This window comes from Ammodytes marinus (assembly GCF_949987685.1).
Source record: "Ammodytes marinus genome assembly, chromosome: 11".
In the NCBI taxonomy this organism is placed as follows: domain Eukaryota; kingdom Metazoa; phylum Chordata; class Actinopteri; order Uranoscopiformes; family Ammodytidae; genus Ammodytes; species Ammodytes marinus.
The window spans coordinates 16,994,993-17,017,968 of record NC_137215.1 but is presented as its reverse complement, the minus strand read 5'-3'; the positions used below and the strand labels follow the sequence as shown (position 1 = coordinate 17,017,968).

Sequence of the window (22,976 nt, the reverse complement as noted above, 5' to 3'; positions counted from 1 at the left end):
CAAAAGCTAGTATGCTTGTCTTCAAATGGTTAATAACAAATGTACAATGAGATTCAAATAAAACAGCACTTGTACACAAACTGTCAGAGACAAAAAGTATATTTACATACATTACTTTTCTAATATACTTGCCAGTCAGTAGAACATGCAGCTCGTGCAGTGTTAAGTCAAATGTGGCACATGCTGGCAGAGCATTACAGAAACACCATGCACTGCTGGACAGACAAGACAAGCGATGGAGGGGTCTGGAAATGGATTATCTGGTTTATTGCCAGTTTAAATTGGAACTTACTTTGTCAGGATATTAGTTGTGGATATGGATAAAAGACACAAGCTAAATGTATCTTGTTTTTAAATGTAACATTTAAAAAAAGTTAAAGTTCAACTTCACTATGATGACATTAAGCCAGACAGTGTTTTGATGTTCTCTCTAAACTCAAACGCCTAATCAGATTAAAGCAATAACAAACATGTCGTTTAGTGTTGCACTCATTTTATTGATCAGTGGTTAGAAAGGTCATCCAAAACTCCAGGCACAGTGCCCATACGAGATCAGATTTTGTGCAGTTTGATCAGAAAATAATTAAAAACATAAAAACCAACACTTGAACCAGTTTCCCTGGTCCACTTTTTGCCATAAATTTAAGAATAAAAATAAAACGGTTTATCATGTACCACGTAAAAGAATTTAAGAAATGCTGAGAACTGTATATTTTTAAAGGATGCCATCCTTCGTGGTACGCACCTCATTCTCACCCCACCTCCGATGATTAGACTATACAGTACTCTGTTAAAAGGAAAGATTTTTTTGTGAAAAAATACATCTATTTTTGGCATCTATTTGCGAAACATTGCAAAGCAGTGAAGCACAGCACATATAAATAAGACAGCATTTTCACTTCTGCGTAATTACACTGCAGATGAGTAATTAAGTTTGATGTGCAGTACTTAAATACAAACTTAATTTATTAATCAAATTTATTTATCAACCACAAATAAGTCTAGATGTTTAGCAAGATTCAAAGCCATCAATGATAATTATACGGATTGAATAAGACATTAGTGAATGGGTTTTGTTCATTGCTTTGATAAAATAAAAAAAAGTACCAAGTTTGTAAAAGAAAGAAAAAAGTTTAAAAATCTGCAACTGATTAAGAAATTTGCTATACACTTTTATTTACATCTGAGCTGCCAAAAGTATAAAAGTATCAATATTCACAAGAGACTATACAATAACCCTTAATCAGTAGGTCCAAAAAACTCCTGCTTTTATGTTTGCCCAAAAAGGTAAAAAGAAGAACTCACCCAGTGTTTTAAAAATAGATATAGGACACACATATGACACATTTACAAAGGTTTGACTTATAATAGTGCAACGACCTTATATATATTTTTAAAAAGAGAAAAAAGTAATAAATCTTTAAAATATATATATTTTTTTAAAAGGAGCATCTCTGTGCAGATTATTGCTGTGGACATTTAATTAAAAGAGAGGAAGGCACGGCGGCCCTGATAGACTGAGTCAAATACACAGGACTGAAGATGGAGGAAGGTTACAGGCATCCAAGGGTTTAATCAGCGGAGGGGGGAGGCCACATCGGAGTTTCTTAGGTAAAAGAAGAAGAAGAAAAAGAGGAGCGGGTCTGCGGGGTTGTGCAGGATGACACGGTGAGACACAGGAGGTAAAAAAAAATTCTGAGCTCAAAAAACAAAAAAAAGGTCACACAGACGTGGTCACTCTGTCTGCAGCGTTATTGACCTCGTTTTTGTTGGAGTCCAGGCCTTTGGCAGCATTCATGTCCTTGAGGATGTTCTCTGCAGTTTTCTTCATGGTTTTCAGCTCGCCGGGGTGAGGCGTGGCCCGTCGGAGTAGTGTTCCCTGCGTGAAGGAATCAGATTTTACGGAATTAGTGGTAACATTTGTTATGTGTGTAGAGAACATGTTGTTAGTGTTGTTGTGGCTGGCTAAAGGCCACCTCATAATTGAGCGTGATAACAAAATGATTTAAATTTCTTGCGTTTGCCATGTTGCTCAGTGGATGGCAATGCCAATCTGCCGGTTCACTACTTAAAGGTGGAGTCAGCGATTCTGGAGAATGCTTGTTGTCAAAATCACTTTTTTGTCAAAATCAGTGAATATTTTCTCATGATAAGCTACCAGAACGTACTGTGTGTGTGCTGAAAAAAAAATCCAGTGATCATTCTCAGCCAGGGCTCTGTAAAGGGGCATGTTGCTAGCTAAGATGGGCCTCCTTTGTTTACATACCAGTTTCCAGAGCCTAGAATATTTATTAGCACCAGATTTTTTTTAAGTGCACACACAGAACATACAAGTAATGGATTGTGAGGATATAATCTCAGAATTTGACAAAAAGTGATTTTGAAAACAACTGTTGACTAAAACTGCTGACTGCACCTTTAACTATCGTACCGATATTCATATTCCTAGAAACTTTGATGCTCTGACCTTTTCTCTAGCGCCACCAACACGTTAATATTTGTGGACCAGAATAAAATATCAGTGATCGATATCACCCCAAAAAAAAACAATGGATTTGCTATGAATTTTTTCCTTAGGGGCTTTTCTGCTCTCACCTTGGCATCCGCCTCGTCTTCCTCATCATCATCATCCAGGAAGTGAATGGCACTGATCCGGTTCATGGCTTTGTTGTCCCACGTTTCATCAGTCACGTCATTCACCAGGCTCTCCAGGGCTCCACAGCGGGCAAGATTATCAGAGCCTGGGAGTTGTTTAAAAAAAAACAACACAATTTGTATTACTGGAATTGATGTGCACATCAACAGGCTCAGATGGGAGTTACATGGAGTGCGAGCTGCAGTGAACATTTCATCAGATTAATATTCAAAGCAATTGTTGTTATGATTGCTTTTTTCTGCAATCTTCCAACTCAAGAAAAATTAAAGCTGTCACATAACCCAGGGCCTGAAAACTGCCTGATCACAGTTTCAAATCCCAGCTTAGTCACAGGCTTACAGCAACACAATCTTCCCTGCCCCCAACCTCACTAACGTCCAAACCTCCACCAGTCTCACATCTGGATCTCGCCTCCCAAGAGAGACATGAAAACATCAAAGAAAATGAATGAATAAATGTGCAATTTCTTTTATGGAGGGAGACACACAAACAGTTTTTCAAAGCAGGAAATAGTTGGCAGTGAATCAAAAATATGCCATAGACTAAGCTGTGACTAAGCTGAAAACGACTGCAAAGAACAAAAATGACAATAAACCGTTGTATCAGGCAGAGATCTAGCCGGCCATCGGCTGCATCGCTGCACCCAGTGGGTGAGCTTTTAATGGCAGCAGGCCAGCTACTGCTAAGCCTCTTTAGCTGTCCAATCCAATGCATTTTTTGAAAAAACATAACCAAGGAGGGCCTCAAGGGGACAGGGAAGGCCCTGATCTGTTATGGGTGCTGTGATCCCTTACAGGACCACGTAATGGACAGATACTGCAGGGAAGGATCAGAGGGTGCAGAACACAGTGTGCTTCCCCGAGCAGATCATGTGATAATGTCATCAAAACAGCGGGGCACCAAACACCCAGAGACCATACAAGAACAGATGATGAATACCAAGTCAAATGTCATAGTGTTGACACTAGGCATGGTATCCGGCTCCAAGGTATACCGTGCATGGAAAAAGTCAAGGTTTCAAAATCACTTTTATTTCTACTATTAAGGTCTTAGCGAGCCCCCCACAGGATGTTAGCATACAAGTTTATTAATGTTCTGAATATTCCTGCAGCATAACTTTTACTCGCCAAAAAGAAACATGTAGAAAGTGAGCATGTCTCTAAAAAACCTTTTTGAGTTGCTCACTTAAAAAAGGACTGCTTTTATTTCAATATTGCTTTGGAATAATTCAATTATCTATTGTATTATGTTATCATACACGTCTATTAATGTTCAGAAAATTATATATGTTTAAAACAAACAAAAAAAGTTTAGCTTTTTTTACCCAAACATTTCCAAAAATAACACATTTAAGGGTCTTATCTTCCAATTAAAAAAGTTATAAAATGAGCGTTACCTTTATTGTCTTCTTCATATGGCTGTTGAGGCAGCAGCACGCAGGTGAGCACCTTCTCGCCCGAGTCCGGGTCCTCGTCCGTCTGAAAGGTGAGGAGAGGCTGCGACTGGTTCTCTGACATCCATAAGGCCTTCAGTCGTAGTGTGGTCAGGGACAAGGGTAAATGTTTGAGCCTGGAACAAAATAAAACAGAAAGGATATAAAGCACCATCTGGCTCGTATCACGTTGTAGGATACCTGCAGCACAGACAAGTTGCTGTGTAAACATTTTAGATCAGAACTTGAGTCAGGAGTTAGGATGTCGAACGTGGCAGTTGTTTTAACAATGTGCAGGAGCGGAAACACTCTCCAGACAAGGCGGGGAACGGGAACGTGTGTGTGTGTGTGTGTGTGTGTGTGTGTGTGTGTGTGTGTGTGTGTGTGTGTGTGTGTGTGTGTCTAAAGCAGCTAGACAGCGCTGCAGCTTTTTACTGTGAAGACAAAGCTTGGCACCAACACAGGCACTGGCAAGAGAAATGCAGCCAAAACATTCTATGACTGACTGGTGAGTAACATGGTCAAAGCTAGATATCTTTCCAGGCCTCAGCAAGTAGAAAAGGTGTTTTTCATCAAGTAAAAACATGTTGCAGTGTTTGCTTAACATTTTGTATCGCAAAAGTCTACAAATCACTTCAGCACTGAGTTTTTACTGGTGAGTTAAACTACTTAAAACCCCGAGAGGTGTGAATGGAAGATACGAGAGTGTGTAGTTGTGTACGAACCTATTTCTAGAGACGTCGAGCACATGCAGCTCTGTGGCCTGCGACAGCTCCGACGGTATCCTCGTCAGTCGGTTCTCTCGTACACAGAAGACATTGAGACCGCTGCATCCCCCGACCTATAGGTAACCAAGGAGACAACATATCAGTCACAACACATGCGTTCCTGTCGAGCATAACAACATTGTACAGGCAGACAAGAAACATATCCCAAGTACGGGGAAAAACTTTCAAGAAAGTCTGGTAAAAAAAGGAAACCAGGAGCAAATCTGTTGTCAGCATTTTGGCATTTTGGCCCAGAATTGGCAGATAAGAAGTTAAATGTCAATGGGATGTGTCAGAGGGACCTACAATTGGGAACAATTAGGCCCTCATAGCCAGACAAAGTTAAATGGCAATAATCCCATCAGATGCAGACCTGAGCAAGAGACCAGTGCCACAGCTCATCAATACTCAATACACAAGACAATATGATGGGTGCTTCATCTGTAAACAAATAACAAGGAACTAACAAAGGAAAACATATCAGATGCATTATTGCGTTAACTTCCATGTAAGCAAGGAAAAAATTCAGGCAGGGGAAAAAAAATTTTATGAGCAGCTAATTAATAATCAATAGAATCCATAACACTGGGCAAATGGTCAAGTAGCTCAGCGAGAGCACAAATCCATACCGGTGGTCCTTGGTTGCACTGTGATTGTTAAAGACGTCATTCAATGCCGGTTTGAGAAAGCAGTGACCCCATCGATTCATTATCTAACGCCAACTGTTATTTTTTTCTCCAAACACTGCAGTCTTTGCATTATTAAGACACAGGGGCATTGTACGACGTCTAAAGAAGCCTTTCAGATGAAGCTTTAAACCCGGCGCGCCTTCACTTAAACAGACAAGAGGTCTGACAAGAATGGCACACGCAAACACAATGGAGACACTCAGACAGAGTTGGACAAAAAAATGGCAGGCTGAGCAGCAAAAAGTGAGAGAGAGCACAACAAGTGTGAGCATTGTTGATACGAACCTGAATGAACAGTGTCAGCCAATGAAAATCAATCTGAACACCAGTGTACTCAAAATGGATTGTATTTTTATTGAAGAAATAAATTGAGGGTTTTGCATACATGTACATGTATACATTGAATGTTATATTGCAGGTCAGGTGTGCAGATTCAGTCCAAATTGCATCTCCCGTTGACATAAAATTAACAGCAGCAGCTTTTGAGTAGAACGTGTTGATGTGTGCCATCTGCAGGCAATGATTGGTACAGATGTATTTTTTTTATTTCTTTATTAATTATGTTTTTGGTTAATGTGTATTTTAAAATGTTATATTATACACCTGCAAGTTGACTTTCAAATTTGGAGATTATTTGGCAAAGTTGACTAACAGACCTAATGTTAAGCCTTGTTCACGTTTGGATAGGGAAACAATTTACAAGTTTGTGAAAGGTTTACAGCTATAAACTGATTTTTATTGATTGTTTCATTTACTCCCAGTTCGTTAAGTGTTTTAGTCATCAGTTGTATCACTTGAACATTTTAGTGAAAGGATGTTGGTTTGATAAGTGAAAATCTTACCTCCTTAGGTAATGACGTTAGCTGGTTTCTGTCACAGTTGAAGTTGGAAAGTCGCTTCAATTTCCCAATACTCCTTGGCAAACTCTGTAACAGTAAAACCCCCAAAACAACCATTAGAAATAACATCACATGCGAGTCCAGTTTTTATTGAATTGTTTTAAACTGGAAGCTAGATGGACATCATCTATTTGTCACCAGTGTGCTGCAGTGCTCTCACGCTCAGAGACAAAAGGAGACGTGTTGCTCACAAAGAAGTTCCATTTATCACACACATACATGCAGTCGTGTATGCATCCCCTGAAAGGTTTCAATCTCTGTTTGACCTTGTGTGTGAGTGGGTGCATCCATAACAACCTGTCCTGGAGCAGTTTGACTCAATCCTACCTCAGCCTTCATTTTATACTCAAATTATGCTGATCAACAGCACACAGACAAATTAATAGTGCTTTTTAACAGCTATACTTTTTAACAGCTATACATTACTAAATATGACTGTAATTATGATTAATGTATATAAAGAAGCCACAGTTACATTTACGGTAATACGTTTTTTTTTCTACATTTAGATTTAAAGATGTCGCTACATGTCCATGTATGATTTTAATAAGTTCCCATTACTAATGTTTTCAAATAGTTCCAAAACATAGAAAAGCATGAAGGGCAGATGATTGTTCATATGTTAGTCGATTGAATACTACTCAATAGTGCATTTACCACTATGGGTGTGGTGATGAGGGACATTGCTAAAGGGCAAAAAACAAACAAATCTATGATACTTTGATGCAATTTGTAATGACGAATATATCACCATCCTTTCATTATTACATCAAAGCCATTATTTGTTGTGCTGCTGCTCCTTTCACACTGACTGTGTGCCATCTACATATTAACAGCTAATACTAATTCACTTTAGAGATACAGTATGTTAATGATAATATTAATAATGTGACATTCGAGGTTGAACTCTGTCAAATAAATGTGAAAATAATAATTCAACAGTGTTTTTGTTTTTTTCAAATTACAAATAGTAAAACAATAAATCCAATGCTAACAGACCTGTAGCTGGTTCTCTGTGAGCACAAGCTCGGTAAGGCTTTCACAGTTGCCAATGCTCTCTGGAAGATAAGTTAGCCGATTCTGATCCACTTTCAGTATAGAAAGTTTCCGTAGTTTTCCTGCAGATAAAGACAAAAATAAAATTGTATTCATTAATATTAACCCATTTAAGCATTATGATGAGGGCACATGTACTGATGTTGTTTCAACTATCTTGTAAAAGTGATGCTTGCGTAATTATGTTAACTTAGATTTTCCCCAAATGTGAGTATTTCTAAATTAGGATTGATAACACATTAAATAAGACAGTACCCAAAGATATGCTTGCATGATTGCATATGCATTACAAATGAAGAGCTAGGAGTATTCACATTCTTACCGATGCTTTCCGGCAGAGCATCAATAAGGTTCTGAGACACCAGCAGGTCAGTGAGCGACACCACGCCGCCTAACTCCTCAGGTAGTCCCTCCAGTTTGTTTTCTGACACGTCCAGACACAACAGGGTCTTTATACTGCCAATTTCCTAGAGCACAGAAATGGTGTGAGCAAAACGTGAGTCAAAAAATATGCCAGCACATACAAATCTAAAGCAAGCAGAGTAGAATCAATGCTGTCAATTCATTTGCCATTTCTTTTTTTAAACTCTGACCTAAAGACGAAAAGCATATGTGGCTGGCTACTCTGATAATGTTAAGACGTCTTTGAACAGTAATGTTCTAAAAGGAGTCAGTTCATTACAGTTACATTCAGAGAACACACTTATTTTTTATATTTAATACAACTTTAAAACATGATATGCCCTTTCATTCCGTTCCATTTATAACAAACTATATTTATACTTACCTGTGATGTTCGCCATTTAACACTACAAATCACATAACTAAATAAAATAGTGGTACTTACAGAAATTGAAAAAACAACAAGAGTATCTGAATGACTGAGGAAAATGAATTGCATGATGAGCTTACTGCAGGTATTTCAGCCAACTGGTTTCCATCCAGCCACAAGTCTTTCAAGCTGACAAGACTGCCTATTGACTCTGGCTGTGTGGGAGAAAGAAACGAGGGAATTGAAGGAGTGGGAGCAAGAAAATACAATAAACGTGACTCTGTTGTGATAATTTACTTCTAACTTCTTTAATTCAAATTCTTAGTGTTGAAATATATAAAACTAATAAGTTAATACTTAATTACAATAATTGATCTGCTTTTTGGCATCACAGGATTTTCTTATTTGTCAATGGTCAGTTCAAATATTAAAATGAAATTGGATGTTGGTGCACGAAATACAAAACTTAAGTCACCTTTATATACATTTAATTCATAAAATAAGAAACACATAAATAGCCATTTTCTTGCAGCCTGACTTTGCTTGATATGCGAGTAAATCTTTCGCGAACGTAGTAAGACTGATCACATAAGATTACAATTTAAAAGCTCAAAGCAGATGGTCATTCTATCTGGGTGATAAGAGGTGAACGCTGTTCTCGAGGGACAACACTAATCTACTTGGGACATGACAAGATCAAGGAAATGGCGAAAAATGTAGTTGTGCTTAATTATTTTGTCTCTAAACAATTTCCCAAAAATCCAGAAGAAACAAAGGGGAGGAAAAAAAGCCTTACCAAACTGTATAGTTCATTATTTCCTAGGTCAAGTTCTTCAAGTCTATGAAGCATAGATAATGACCTGTGGATGAGATGCAAGGGTATATTAACTCCTTGAAATGTAACGTTTAAAAAAAAAGAGTATACAGCCTCTCCTTTATATTGGGCCACATAAAGCAGACTTTGGAGATCTATGACACAAGATTGACATGTCCACAGGGACAGCATTGGTAGGTTGAATACTTACTCTGGTAGGAATGTCAGCAGATTTTCTCGGAGTTCTAGTGATGCCAAATTTGAAAGGCTGCAACAAGAGGGAGAAGGAAAAAAATAACAATGCAGGTTAATGTCTGGGAAAATTCCATGCAAACATAAACTCTAGTGTCCATAAAACAAAAAGCTGTTTAAAGACAGCCGAACATGGTTGTGAAATGTTTTCACCGCAATTAAGATATCTGGGAACAGGAAGTACTTTAGAGGTGTGTCGGTCTTATCACGGCTGTGAAATCACGACGGCATAAACAAAAAGCTGCATACTTTAAAATGGAGGAGCAAAATGTCTTCACCATAAACCAAAGTACAGGGTTATCTCCTTATAGTGGCTGCTAATGTGCACCTCAGCACTGTACGTGTAGCCAATTAATGGAGGAGTTTTATGACCACTGCTACAGGCGAAAGTCCATCTTGTAGATCAGGGCTCTGAATAAATAATTCGGCCATTGTGTGGTCTAAGTAAATAGACCACTGAATCTGCATCTTTTCCCCCAACAATTGAGATATAGAGACAGATTAAAATAAGCACTTTTATGTGGATTCGGCAAAGATTTTCCTTTGTCAAAATCTGTGAATATTTCCTCCTCATGATCTGCTTCCTGTCCATACTGTGTGTGCTCGCGCCGAAAAATAAATCCAATGTTGATACAAAGCCTAGGCTCTGTAAGCTGGCATGCTGCTAGCTACAGTGGGCACCTATGTTTACATACCAGTTTACCAAACCTTAGCTGTGTATTAACACAAGATTTATTTTTCAGGGCACTCACACACATTACGTACAGGTAGAGGATCCAGAGGAGATATTGACTGATTTTTACAAAAAGGAAATTTGGTCAACAAGCATTTCCCAGAATCACTGACTCCACCTTTAATTGTATCAAATTTCTCAGGTTTCAGTGAGAGACACCATTTTTTGTCAGAAAAGACAACGCGCCCAAGAGAAAAACCAGCGCTATCATTTAACCCTCTGCACGTTTATCTTATCTGCTTCTAAAAACGCCTTGGTTTTTTTTCCTGAATGTGGTAAAAGAAAAACTAAGGTTTTCACTACCTGCTTCTCCTGACAGAGAACAGGCCTCAAGTCACTGTGTTATGCAAAATAGACATGTAGCATATGTGAGCCATATGCCGTAGCATGAGGAATATGGTGTTGGGAGAACTGTTGAACTTAAGTTGACTTGTTTCATAGGGGAACTGTCATACAGATACAATTAAGAGACTCTGCGCAAAGACAAAATAATGTCAATCAGTCATAGTTGCCATTTCATTTCACTGGTGCTGTGAAAGAGCCAGCTCTTATCTATGTTTATCTCAGCTGTCGCCATGATGGAAGACATAAACAATATCAGGTATAGACAAAGTTTAGATTTTCCAGGTGTAGAAAATAGAAAGAAAATATTTGTATATGCAATAAATCCTTTTAGGAGGGCATTGAATGAAATTCTGTACATGAAAAACATGGATGCAGCATTGGATACAATTTAAATCCTCCCTGACTTTTGTTTTTAGGCTATGGTTTTAACATTAAGCATAAGCTAAAAGTATCAGTAGCACAGTATTAGCTCAGACCTATGAGCAATAGAAGGAGCAAAAAGAATTCTGTCTTGAATCACGTAGTTGGGTTCTTGCATTATCCCTGGCAGGGTGAGCAGGAATCCTTAATTTATGACACCACAGCAAGGCAACACAAATCTCTGTTTAGCTTAGCTCCAACTGTTTTCTGTTTCAGCAGTTATCTAATGGTTAAAATATGCCATCCGGAAAACAGCAAATACATTATTTAAAGTCTTTCAATGGACAACCTCTGTACAAGTTTCACCGTGGGGATACACGTCAGAAAAAAGTCTCAGTTGACAAAAACAAAAAGGATGTAGCACTGGTTACAGTAGTCAAATATCAAGCAGGATATTATCAACATTGCTAGCATCCAGAGTGATTATATCCCTTTAAATCCATCCTTGTAGGCACTAGTTTCTAAACCCCTACTTAAAACATCGCTTGGGCCGATTTCTAATCTAAAAGCACATATTTCTGTTATTAAATGCAATTATAACTGAACTTAACAATAAATGAGACTTTGTAGGAATGAGAATGTGCCTTTTCACTCAGGCAGATTACAATGTGTTTTACAACAGAAAGCAATGTTTTAAAAATGTTACTATTCACAATCACATTATTAATTTAATTTATGCTCCTTGATAGGGAAAGTCAGTTCTGTTATTAGATGCCACATCAGGGAGGGTGGTATTAAAACCACTGGTTGAAATAGGTTTTTCCTTATATTTAATTAAATCCTAGGTAAAAATTAATGGTTATCCAGACAAGAACAAACAGACGTAAAGAAAGAGATTGGGAAACGTAGAGAGACAGTTTGGATTTTATTTGACCCTTCACCTCATCATTTCATGTGTACGTCAGGCTGAAAGAATTCCTAAAAAAGGCTAACAAGGATCTGGAACAGCATTCTTTTTTTCTTTTTTTTGCAGCCGCTACGAAACTGTGTGGAAATATTATGTTGGCAGAGGCTAGATACACCCAATATGTCAAAGCACATACGATTGTCGACTTACTTTCCAATGTTTTCTGGAAGAACTTGCAAAGAAATATCATTGATGGAAAGGCATGTTAGATTCCGTAGCTCGGGAAAGCTTTCAGGTAACCTGGAAGAATGAAAAGGAAAAAAGAGAGGCTGCAATGTTAGACACCAGCTACAAAACAGACTAACAGAGAGTAATTTCATATAAACGCTTTAAATGGTAAAAAACAGTGTGTGAGAATGTTGCTTTATTTCCATTGTAAGTATAATGTAAGCTCAACACATCTTCAGCCATAAAGTTTTCATAAATGGACTCATTTTCTGCTTGTTCTAGACTAACAGAAATATTGCATGATGTCGTTTGACACGTTTTTTACTTAACAATACATTAATCCTTTATGCAGGCTGGCTGAGACCACTTAGACACTATCTTTGGTCACGCTTTGTTGCAGGAAACAACAAAAATAATTCTTGCAACCTTTAAACTTAATTCTAATCCTAGCATTTCCTTGATCATTCTACATAAATGTAAATGTGAGACAAAAAAAGACTAATTCTGCACAGTATTTCTGTTCAAAAAAACATTATTTGAATCATATTTAATTACACTAAAGCCTTGAGCCAATCCATTTGTAACACTATATATTGTTACCTTCTAAACTACATACTGCAAGGCAATGTGGTTTTGCGCCTGCTGAGGTGTAAATTAGCTTAAATCTCACCCACACAATGAAAAGCAGACTGTGCACAACATGTCAAGGATAGTGTATTCATTTTTATAATAGCAGGTGAAACAGATTCCACAATACATAAAGCAGACAATGGAAACAGTAATTCCTCTTCATGATAAAGATATACACATAGGTATGTGTTTATTTAATTTTTTTAAATGTAATCCATGCTTTTGTTATCCCAACATTTTAAATCTGGATAAATGGGCATTTTATTGAAGAAGAGATCACTTCATATAAAATGTATGGTTTTAGCAATTTTACAAATCTTGACAGCTGTATATTTTGAGAAGGGATCAATAGTAAACCATTAACTATGTCTGATTTGGTAATCTGTTTTGAAAAAGTCAAACAATCTGTACGAGTACCTACCTTGTTAATGGATTTCCACTGAAATCTGCCACTTGAAGGTCTTTGCAGTATGAAATGCTGTCTGGAATTTCCATAATATCTGAGAAAGATAAAAGACACAAGTTACAACACTTTTTCATCCGTTCCATGTGCTGACTTGACAAATAAATATACGATACAATCAGCAGTAGCTCAATTATATAGACAGCTACTTTAAGTGTAAACAAAACAACATTAATGGTGAAGATCCAAATGCACAAATGTCTTTTTTTGTGGTAAGTCTAACGTAGCAGCCTGTTGATTACTTCATAGTACAATATAAGCAAGTTTGACCAAAACAAAGAAGATTTACTGTTGTTTAAAACACATGACTTAATGCAAACAGCACTGTGTGTTTAATGTCTGTTTGAGCAGAACTTTAACCTTTGGCTTCCCTCTAGAACCACAACTGTTAACAGCCTTCTCTGTGCATCTAAAAAATATGTTCATGTCTATACAAACAGCCTGCTGCAGATTCAGGCTAATTCAAACCATGCTTTATATTTATGCTCTTTTCTTGCGTCAGCCTAACTAGTGAGGAGTGAATCTGTCAACGTGATTCAGTCGCTAAGCGTCCTTGCTCAACGGCAAAGAAATAATGCAATCTCACAGATATGAAGAAAATGCACAGAAACACAGTTAAAACAAATGGCTGTAGTTTACTTTTGTGCTGCTCGGGGATATCACCGTTTCCCCCTTTTCTTACCATTTCGAGAGACGTCCAGTTCTACCAGCTGCATGAAGTTGGCTATTTCTGGTGGAAGTCTCTGGATCTCATTGTCACTCAGGCCAAGTTTTCTTAGTTTCACCAGCTGGAAAAATGGCTGAAAAGGTGAAAAGACACATGAAGTCAATAAAAAAAGCATCGCTCGTTCCAAAACCTGGTCTAGAATATTATAAAATCAATAAATGATATCAAAGTTGGGTGTCTTGGTAAGCTTTTTCCAAAAATCTGATTAAAAACAAATGTTCAGAAATATTATAAAAAAACTTAGTTCAAAAAACATTTATTTTTTTTACTGTCGACCGTTTGAGAGGACTGCGTGGGCGTGGCAGTATCAAACTGTCTCCATGGCAACACTGATTGTTTTTATAGAACGTTCAGGCAGAGAACTGCCGTGATCGGTTCAAAATAGTTTTGTCATAAGAACCAGAGCATAGCACGCCTCATTTAAACCAAATTTCTGTTATGTTTATCAAACTTGAATGACAATATATTTCATTCAGCTGCTCCTACTTTGATTTCTTAGGTTACTCTCCACTTGGTCATACAAAATAATTATACAATGGAAGCACCTCCGCAGGTCATATTTGTTTTTTAGGGATGCTACTGTAAATCAGTCTGATAGACTGCATTGTAATGAGATTTATACTGTATGTCTTGTGTTAACTGACAAATAAACTTAACTTAGACAAGTTTTTCTGTTTGATTAGATCCTCTGGGGAATTACATGAGGTGACCACAAAGTAAGAGAGAAAGAAAAAGGTGTTCTCCAACTGTAACCTGAGCAACAGAACCCACTGGAGTCAGTGTCGGGAAAATGTCAGTCATGTCTAGTCTGTACACGCCCACACACACACACACACACACACACACACACACACAATCTGACGACTAAGAGGTCCAGCCAGGTGTGACATAAGGGAAAACACCAGAAGAGGTGAACCATGTGTGTTCCTATTCCCTGTTGTTTTCCCTTATACACCTTCAATAAATACAGTAATCTTGTGTGGTTCTTATAATATTGTATGACAATATATGGGGGAATAACCGTAGAGATTTTTCACAAGAGACATTTTCTCATGTCACATGAGCAAAGGCTCACATATCAATAAAAATGAATGATGGTTGAATTCATTTAGCTGTTCCAGGTCCTGGTATTGTGCATGCTGTCCTCACTGTCACACAGGCATGGCTCAATAGGACAGTGATGGTAATGGTATCAGTCAAATCTGTGCTTTTCCTGTAATGCGACCAGTTAAAATGGCTGCGTTTTATCGGTCAGGAGCCATCAACTTAAACTTGTTATGTGGAGAGTTAACAGGCAACAATACTGCCTATTGTTTCAGGCTTTGAATGGAACCTAATGCAAGAAAAAGATGGAGGTTCATCCTTCTAGTCAATAAGGTGATGATGGCTAGACTGCAGCTTTAAAAGGGGGTTTTCTGTCTCAAAGTCAGACACAACTCCTGAAATTGTTTAGACGGATCATCATGGTCACAAGTTGCAACTTAGAAGTGCAGAGATCCGACTTTGCTGCCAATTACCGAGAGAGAAAAAAAAAAGATCCTGTTGTTGACACACTTATTTAATAAGGCAAAAGCTATTACCTCAAGCAAGCACATACTTGACGCCCATGACAAGCGCAGGCAGAACCTTTGCTGCGTGGTGGTAAAGCAGATAGCAAACAATCCTGCTTCATATTGCCTTGATGTTTTGGCATGAACAGAAACACCAGCCTGAGCCTCGTTGATCTCCCCCTGCTACTGCTAGTTTCATGGCATGCCAATGGACCATGGGGGTAATAATCCATGAATGCAGTTGCTAAAACCACACATTTATCAGTCAATCAATCACTTGGGTTGACTGTTGAATGTGATGTGTACTCTTTTGGTCTGTATGTCCAGCCGTATTGAACAGCACAAAATATGTTCACATAAATGTTTTTTTTTTTACTTTTTTATAATTCTCTTTCCTTTTTATAATAACTAAAATAAAAATGTATCGCCTTGAATTAATTGTATCAACCTCAATTCAAGCTACAACAGCTTTTTAAACCCACTTGTTTTATACTCAAAATATGTGGGTGTCGTACGGCTTTCGGTAGAACTGGTGGGGGAACACATCACTCATTCAGGAGTCAAACTTTGTAGGCTTTTGGAAAAAGTTTGTTTTTAAACAAGAAACCTAGAGCGGTGTTTCCCTTTAAATTAGCTTACTGTCCTGGAGCTGTATGATCACTTAAATGTATATCACTAGCAGACTAGCTGTATTGCGGTCTGGCTGTGCGAGACTAAGCTAAATGTATTATGTTTGCCAAATAGGCTATAATGAATGGGAAACGTTGCAGATGTCAAAATATGGTGGGCCGTTTTAAAAGGTAACTTATAAATCAGGAGTGTGGCTGGTGCACAGACAACCAACACAGCTCATTATTGAAATATAAGCTTCACTTCACTCTATTACAAGGATGAATGATTTCTGATTAATTCTTAATGATTTTGCCTCTTCCAATGATATTTTGCACTTGAAAAAGCATGAAAGCCATAATCAAAAGCAGCACATAATGCAATGATAATGCTATGCAAAGTGCTACATCACTTGCACATAGCTTAGCTGACGTCTGTAATCTTTAATAGGCGTTTGCATATTTGAAAACAAGAGCTCAAGATCAGGCTGCTCATTCATTATCCTTTAGGCAATATCCAGATATAGATCACATTTTAATAACAGGTACACAATAAATAAGGCCCAAGAGTCCAAAAGTCAAACTCCACCCTGTTTTTAAATGCACTTCATTCCAACGCCTTAAGACAGTTCAAACAGTCTAATCCATCTTACTTTCATCGAGCAAACAAACATGTAATCCCGCTGGCCATGGAGTTTTTGCATCTTAACCCCCTTAATGCCACGTTCCCATTTCACTTTCTTACAAAAAGATATTGCGAGTGAGTCATACTGGCAAATCACAAGTGCACACAGCTCAAAGATGTGTCTCTGGGTGACCTTATCAAGGCAGTCCTGACTAGTTATGACTTGTTCATATCAGGAAACCTAACCTGAACCTGCGAGGGATCAGGAATAAAATGCAAATTCAGTCTTAAAGGTGCACTATGTAACTTTGGGTGTGTCAGAGGAGTGAACGTGTCGATTTTAATATAACTAAACAAACTTTCCTCAGAAGAAAAAATGTGATACCTGGAACAATGTTTGAAGTTAAAAAGCTACCTTAAAAGTTTCTGTTTCACTGTTGTTTTTCAAAGCAGCAGGGCCCACGGTTTGTTTTACAAACATATTCTATAGTCTTACATTTGGTTCGAGGTGCCTAAAAATTATTTTGTTTAGATTTATGATGATAGAATTATTCAATACTAAGAATGACATATAATAATAAAATGTGTTTTGTAAACTAACTGCTGGCTCTGCAAATGTAAACAAATTCCCCTATCTTGAAACTGCATAGTGCACCTTTATGGTAGATTGTACTGACGTCTCTGACTTCCTACTAGAACTATTACATCCCCCTCTCTACTTCCTATATGACACAGCAAACACAGCTGGAAGCAAAACCCAGGTCAGGTATCAAGGGGTCAAGAGGAAACAAAGGCAGTTTAATTCTAATACTTGCATCTTTTCTAATCTTCTTGATTCCGATATAGATAAGTCGGAGCGGAGGAGTAACAAAGGGAGATACTTGGTGAATTCCTGTGTATTATCATTCCGGTCGCACATTTACAACAAGCTTTGTCTGTCCTGCATTGGCAAACTGACATCAGACCTGTTCTTCCTGTTAGTGTCCTCCTGGGCCACGCCTCAAACAACCACCCGACCCGTGTGTGACATACAAAGAAAAAAGTCAAAACAGGCCGAGTCAAGGAAAATGATTAACCATACCGCCGACTCCTGGTGTCAATGTTTGAATCTTTTTAGGTTCAACTTTAGCACTGTGCGTTAGAGAACAAGCTGAGGCCTGACACTGGCTTACTGTAGATAACTGCACCGAGGAGTTATCAACAGAGGCCCCTAATGTTTTCGTACAATACAAGAAAGATGTGCTTTTAGTAAAGTGACATTTCTTCTTACAAAAGCAAGTCTTTTTTCACAGTAGATCAGTACAATGTAGAGTAGTAGGTCTAGGCCTCTGTGCTTTTTTTTTTATTTGTGTTTAATAAAAAACAAACAATCAATGAATCCTCATGATGTCTATAAGATTTGTCAGGCCACAACCCTACAGTCGTAAAAAGGTTAAGTAAAAGACATCAGTGCCAAATGCTTAGTGCGGTATAAGGTTACATACAGACAGGCAGGTGACGTGGTCATAAGCAAAATGTATTATATGTCATATGGTGGAGTTAAAACTGTCTGAACCACAAGCAAGCAGATGTCAGACAGTCTACTACAACTGCTGCTACCTTTATGACAGCTCTTTCTTAGCAGGAACACCTTCTTGTAGATCACATGACGGTTAGTAAGTCAGTTCAACCAGCAGCTTCCTGCTGTGGGGTTCACAGCCCCACTATCTTTACCACTTCACACACACCTCATAAACCTTACAGCTTCCTGTCTCAAAGAGGACACCGCTTGTTCTTTCCATCACTGACGACAATGTGTGTATGTGTGTTGTGTTGTGTTTTTAAAAAGGCCGAAATGGTGATAATGACAGGAGATCCCCAAAAAGCTATACCCATGCCTAAACTATGGCTGCAGCTAAACATTTAAAAAAACAAAAACAATATTGATTATGTAGACTATGTTCTTATTCAAATAAATAGCCAAGAAAGTGCTTAGTCTAAGAAATGTCATAAAAAAAAGTGTCCTGGAGATTGCCAAGGAGATATATTCAGATGATTGGATTTAACTCGATCTTCAAAATACAGTTTATATATTCAGTTTTCTATCATTACATGTCAAAAAGGAAAAGCATCAGTTCCCCAGTTCATCGATAAATGTTTGCTGATACATTTTGTCTCTATTGACCTATCAATGTGTCGACTCGACATTAAGTATATTGCAGATGTAAGATCTCGGTAAACCAGTCATTTAATGCGGTTTGACACAGCCACCAAAAACCTCTGACTAACAGTTTCTGCTTTCAATTGTTCTTAAACTGGAAGAACAGGCAGTTTTCCATTCCTATTCTCCCAGTTGCTATCTCAGTTTGACTACTGTTTACTACCTGCTCATCACAAACCAGTCTGATGGTGTGTATTGTGAGCGGAAACTTTGACAAGAGACAAGTTACTGTTTGCTCATTCGGGCCTAGCCATTACACCTGCCATCTCTCCATGACTTGGTCATCACATTCTTCTTTGTAAAACTATTGAAACTATATCTGCTTCCTAGTTCAGCTTGCCTCATCTCGTAACTGTTAAAAACACACCAGTGCCGTTTCATCTTGCCGTTAACACTGCCTTCTGCATGTTTTTATCTGCCTGCTGCTTGAAATGATTGACTGGAATCACGTTAAGGTGACTCCAAGGCATCATCTTCTTACATCACTGTCGAAACAATAACAAAGTGAGTGGTCCGCATTTACTCAGTTAGCAAACCTCGGAGGCAAATGTGTGCAGGCCACGCAGAGAGCACTGAACTGGACTGATACAAAGGTTTATCCGCTCGGACGTTTTCTTGGGTTCACTCTGCAAACGTTTATGACATTAGTTACATGTCACAGAGCACAATAAACAGTTCCTCTAACCGATATACTTAAAACATACTTAGGATGTTTCTGAAGTGAGAGGGGAGACTGCTATACTGTCACAGTTGTGCTTGGTTTGTCATGTGAATGTGAGTACACCTGCTAATCACACATCCTCACAGTGACAAGATGAAGGAAAAAGGACTGTACCTAGTTTGCCAGGTGTTGTGTTGTGCTGTGTGGTTTTTATTGGTCTTTTATACCTCAGGTCAATGATTCATTATGACTGTTTTTTTTTAGAAAACACCAGAAGAAGAAAAAAATGCAAGAGTGAGGAAACAAAAAAAAAACACATAATGCAGTCTTTGTTTTCCATTAGAATACCTGTCCCTAAGCTTTTCTTCGCCGGACAAAGTGAGCAGTGTGACAGCCATGGGAGGCTGCTGCTCACATTATCTCCGTTTCATCACATTTCTATGGACATGCCAAGCCCAAATATATTCTTTCAACTCTCCCTTTTTTTCCCCCCTCGACGGGCTCACTGTACAAACTACACAAAAGGATGAAGAGGTAACCACCAGTAGTTGTATTCATGGTTGAGGTTGCAAAACAGTCCTTCAATCCAATCCATCTCAAACAGACCCCAGCAGGACTTCAGTTACACGATCCAGGGCCGTTTCTCAAAGTGGACTAAACCTCATTGCAGCATACTCCAAATGCATTAACAAATGCTGTTCGCTGCACCTGAAGGTTACACCGAGCCTACGTAACAAATTATTTTCCCCTCTGGCTTAAAAGCACATCCTCCGGAGCAAACCTCATACAGTTGAAACCGGTTTATCCGCCATGGGTAAACTCCAACGGAATAGGCTACGAAAACACAGGGTCAGTGGCTGTAGGCTATATGGTTGGACTTGAGTCGCCACAGGTCACACTCTTAGTTTATAGCCACAACAGTGATAAATACTAAATAAAATGCTCTGGCCCGTGGGAAATGACATACAAATCCTTGAACTGGTATCACACTTAATCCAGGGCACTGGGGTCACAACAACAAGTAAGAGAGGCCCACCTCTCCAATGCAATCAGTATTTCAGGGAGTAGCCTGCAGACCTCCTTCGTGGTTTCTAAACACAAATAGAGCCGCTGTGATGGAGAACTTCAATCATCGTGAGATACATAATTTGTGTCTGTGAAGCTAAGTTTCACTTTTGTGGTCTTTCATTTTCAAGGCAATCTAGCTGTTATTGGCACAACAGAATTTGTTCTGCCGATGGATACGGCTCTACAGTGGATAGAAAAGTGTTGAATCGGTTATTTTGTTTAATACTTTTTTAAACTGACATTTGTTTGTAGACTAAATTATTTGGGAATGCACTTAATCATGGTATTGGTGCAGAAACTGTCCATAACTATCTGACCTTGCATACAAGCTACATAATAGCTGCATTTGATCCTTCCTTAATTCAAAAGGTTCATATTTAACTTTTCAACCTTTACATTAGAGTACCCAAGGGAGAGTGCAGATATTGGTTTTCTTAATGTCATATCCCTCTCATCCACCATGGACAAAAATTTGCTTTGGAGCACCATTACTCATAGGCTTACCACTTCAATAGCCTGTAAGGAGTCATAAAAATAATCACTTTAGATAACAACATTTTTAAACTACTCCCTCCCTCCCTCCCTCATGCAGAAAGCAGAAGAGTTGAGAGACATTGGGTGATTGCTATTCCTGACCTCAGTGTGGGATCACCTGCCCCAACAGGTTTGACGTATAGGCTAGCCTGGCTATCACACATTTAAAGTCAAGTCATATTCTGCTTGAAAATGAAAATGTTTGGCACGTTGCATTTAATTAACCTGCGGTGCGATGTGTAGTAGTGCATGAGGCATTTCCACCTACACAAGGGTGCCTGCCTTGCTGATCTTGCATAATTGTTGTCCCCGGGTCCCTGCACCGGACTCGCACGGGATGCCTGATCAGCTCAGTTCAGTTGGGAGCAAATCTGTGTCACAACCACTTTAAACGGAGGGAGGCAATTCATGTTAACCTAAATAAGCCCCCGGTGCTCCGCCGCTGAAACATGCAGATAGAGGAAGCAGAGTTCACGCTTACCTTGGGCAAGTCTCGGAGTTGGTTGGCATCCAGCAACAGCTCCTCCAAACTCCGTCCGTAGCGATAAATCTCGTCGGGCACATACAACAGGGAGCAGTGTCGTTTATCGATCATTTCCACATGACGGTTGCACCGCCACAGGGGTATACAGTGAAACATCACGGGGGTACTAGGAATAAATCTCGCTCCTGTGTGATAAACAAACAGTGGGGAGGATGGGGGATGCAACAGATTGCTACGGCGGCACTAGATTTAGCGTCAAAACACAAGCGAGTCGACTCTCACATGCACAAGCGACTCCAACTCAAAGTAACTGTCGGTAACGTTACCGTGCTGCTAACGCTCGCTTCAGTCCCAGCAATTACTCTCCGTCGTTGCCTCACTTTGGTTAGTTTGTCGGCACCTGTTTTTTCTCTCTCTCTTTCCACTTAGTTCCTAGTCATGCGTCCACTTCCGCTGTGTTTAAAACCCCCCTCTTGTTTTAGTTCTATCGCAACAGACCGAGGCTACATCTCCGTGTAGAAGAGGGTTAGCATTCTCGTTATTTTGTCCCGTCTGTTCCCGGAGTTAATTTCCTCTCGCGTCCAGTTTCTGACCCGGAACATTCACTCCCTCATTCCAATCCTACGTCACCGTTCCAGGCCGCTCCTCCCTCCCCCGGTCCCTCCTCTGGATAGTTATAGGTCCATGGAATAGTCCCGTCGGTCCCGTCCATGGTCCCGTCCCGCACAGGGCCGCCATGACGGGGCACGGAGCACCGACACAGCCCGGGGGGGACACCCATGGACATATAAGGGGACACCCACAGTCAAAGAGTAAGCTATATGAATTATATCTTGGCTGACAAAGGGGCTACATTTTTTTTTAAATTATTATTATTGCCTAATGCAAATGATTTAGGCCAATAGGCTATAGCCTCATTTTAAATCTAATTTAGCATTTCAAATATAGCAAAACTCCTTTAGGCTACTATAGATTTACTTTTTTTTTCTCTTTAAAAAAATAACCAAAAGACTCAGTCTCACCCTTGTCTCTAAACCAAGAAATGTTTCAAATAACAGATTTATAAACACGTGTTGAATGCTGTCTAAATTAGGCCTATCACATCCTGTACCAATCATAATTTAGCTCTCAAGACAAAAATAAATAAATAAAACAGAATAGATGTTGCCTTCATTTAGATTTCTATCATTTGATCTCGTTTCCGTCCAGGTCAGAAGTCAAAGACATCTACAGCCCTCTTTCCCAAGGTCCCCTTGTGGTAGCACAACAGTTCATTTTGCCACCCTACCACTATGAAGGACATTTGGAGTATTAGTCCATAAAGTTATTTTAAATTCACAACCTGTTTTTCATAGATCAATAAGTATGTATTTTTCGATTGGCCTGTATAAACAAATTCATGAGAAAAGTGAAAATAAATAAGCCTCTAAAAAGTCAATATTTAAAAAAATAATGAGCAAAACCCACTGAATTAAAACGGTCACCTCAATTAAAAATTAGGGTGGATTAATGGTTC

General features: G+C 38.8%; 1 protein-coding gene across 2 annotated transcripts; it reads right to left on the bottom strand.

Moving 5' to 3' along the window:
- Nucleotides 1–482: 482 nt before the first annotated feature.
- lrrc1 (leucine rich repeat containing 1) lies at nucleotides 483–22,045 on the bottom strand. Of its 2 annotated transcripts, none has more exons than XM_080036920.1 (15): nucleotides 21,743–22,045; nucleotides 21,458–21,645; nucleotides 13,686–13,803; nucleotides 12,962–13,040; nucleotides 11,893–11,982; nucleotides 9,297–9,353; nucleotides 9,068–9,131; nucleotides 8,412–8,486; nucleotides 7,822–7,966; nucleotides 7,443–7,561; nucleotides 6,387–6,470; nucleotides 4,814–4,929; nucleotides 4,053–4,225; nucleotides 2,596–2,741; nucleotides 483–1,879 (listed from the first exon to the last, which is right to left on the bottom strand). In XM_080036920.1, the coding sequence occupies exons 2-15, from the start codon at nucleotides 21,614–21,616 to the stop codon at nucleotides 1,721–1,723; spliced, it is 1,584 nt and encodes a 527-aa protein (XP_079893046.1). In that variant the 5' UTR covers nucleotides 21,617–21,645; nucleotides 21,743–22,045; the 3' UTR covers nucleotides 483–1,720. The 2 variants fall into 2 exon arrangements, with proteins under 2 accessions (XP_079893046.1, XP_079893045.1); XM_080036919.1 differs by having other exon boundaries at nucleotides 21,787–22,045.
- Between the last annotated feature and the right edge of the window lie 931 nt (nucleotides 22,046–22,976).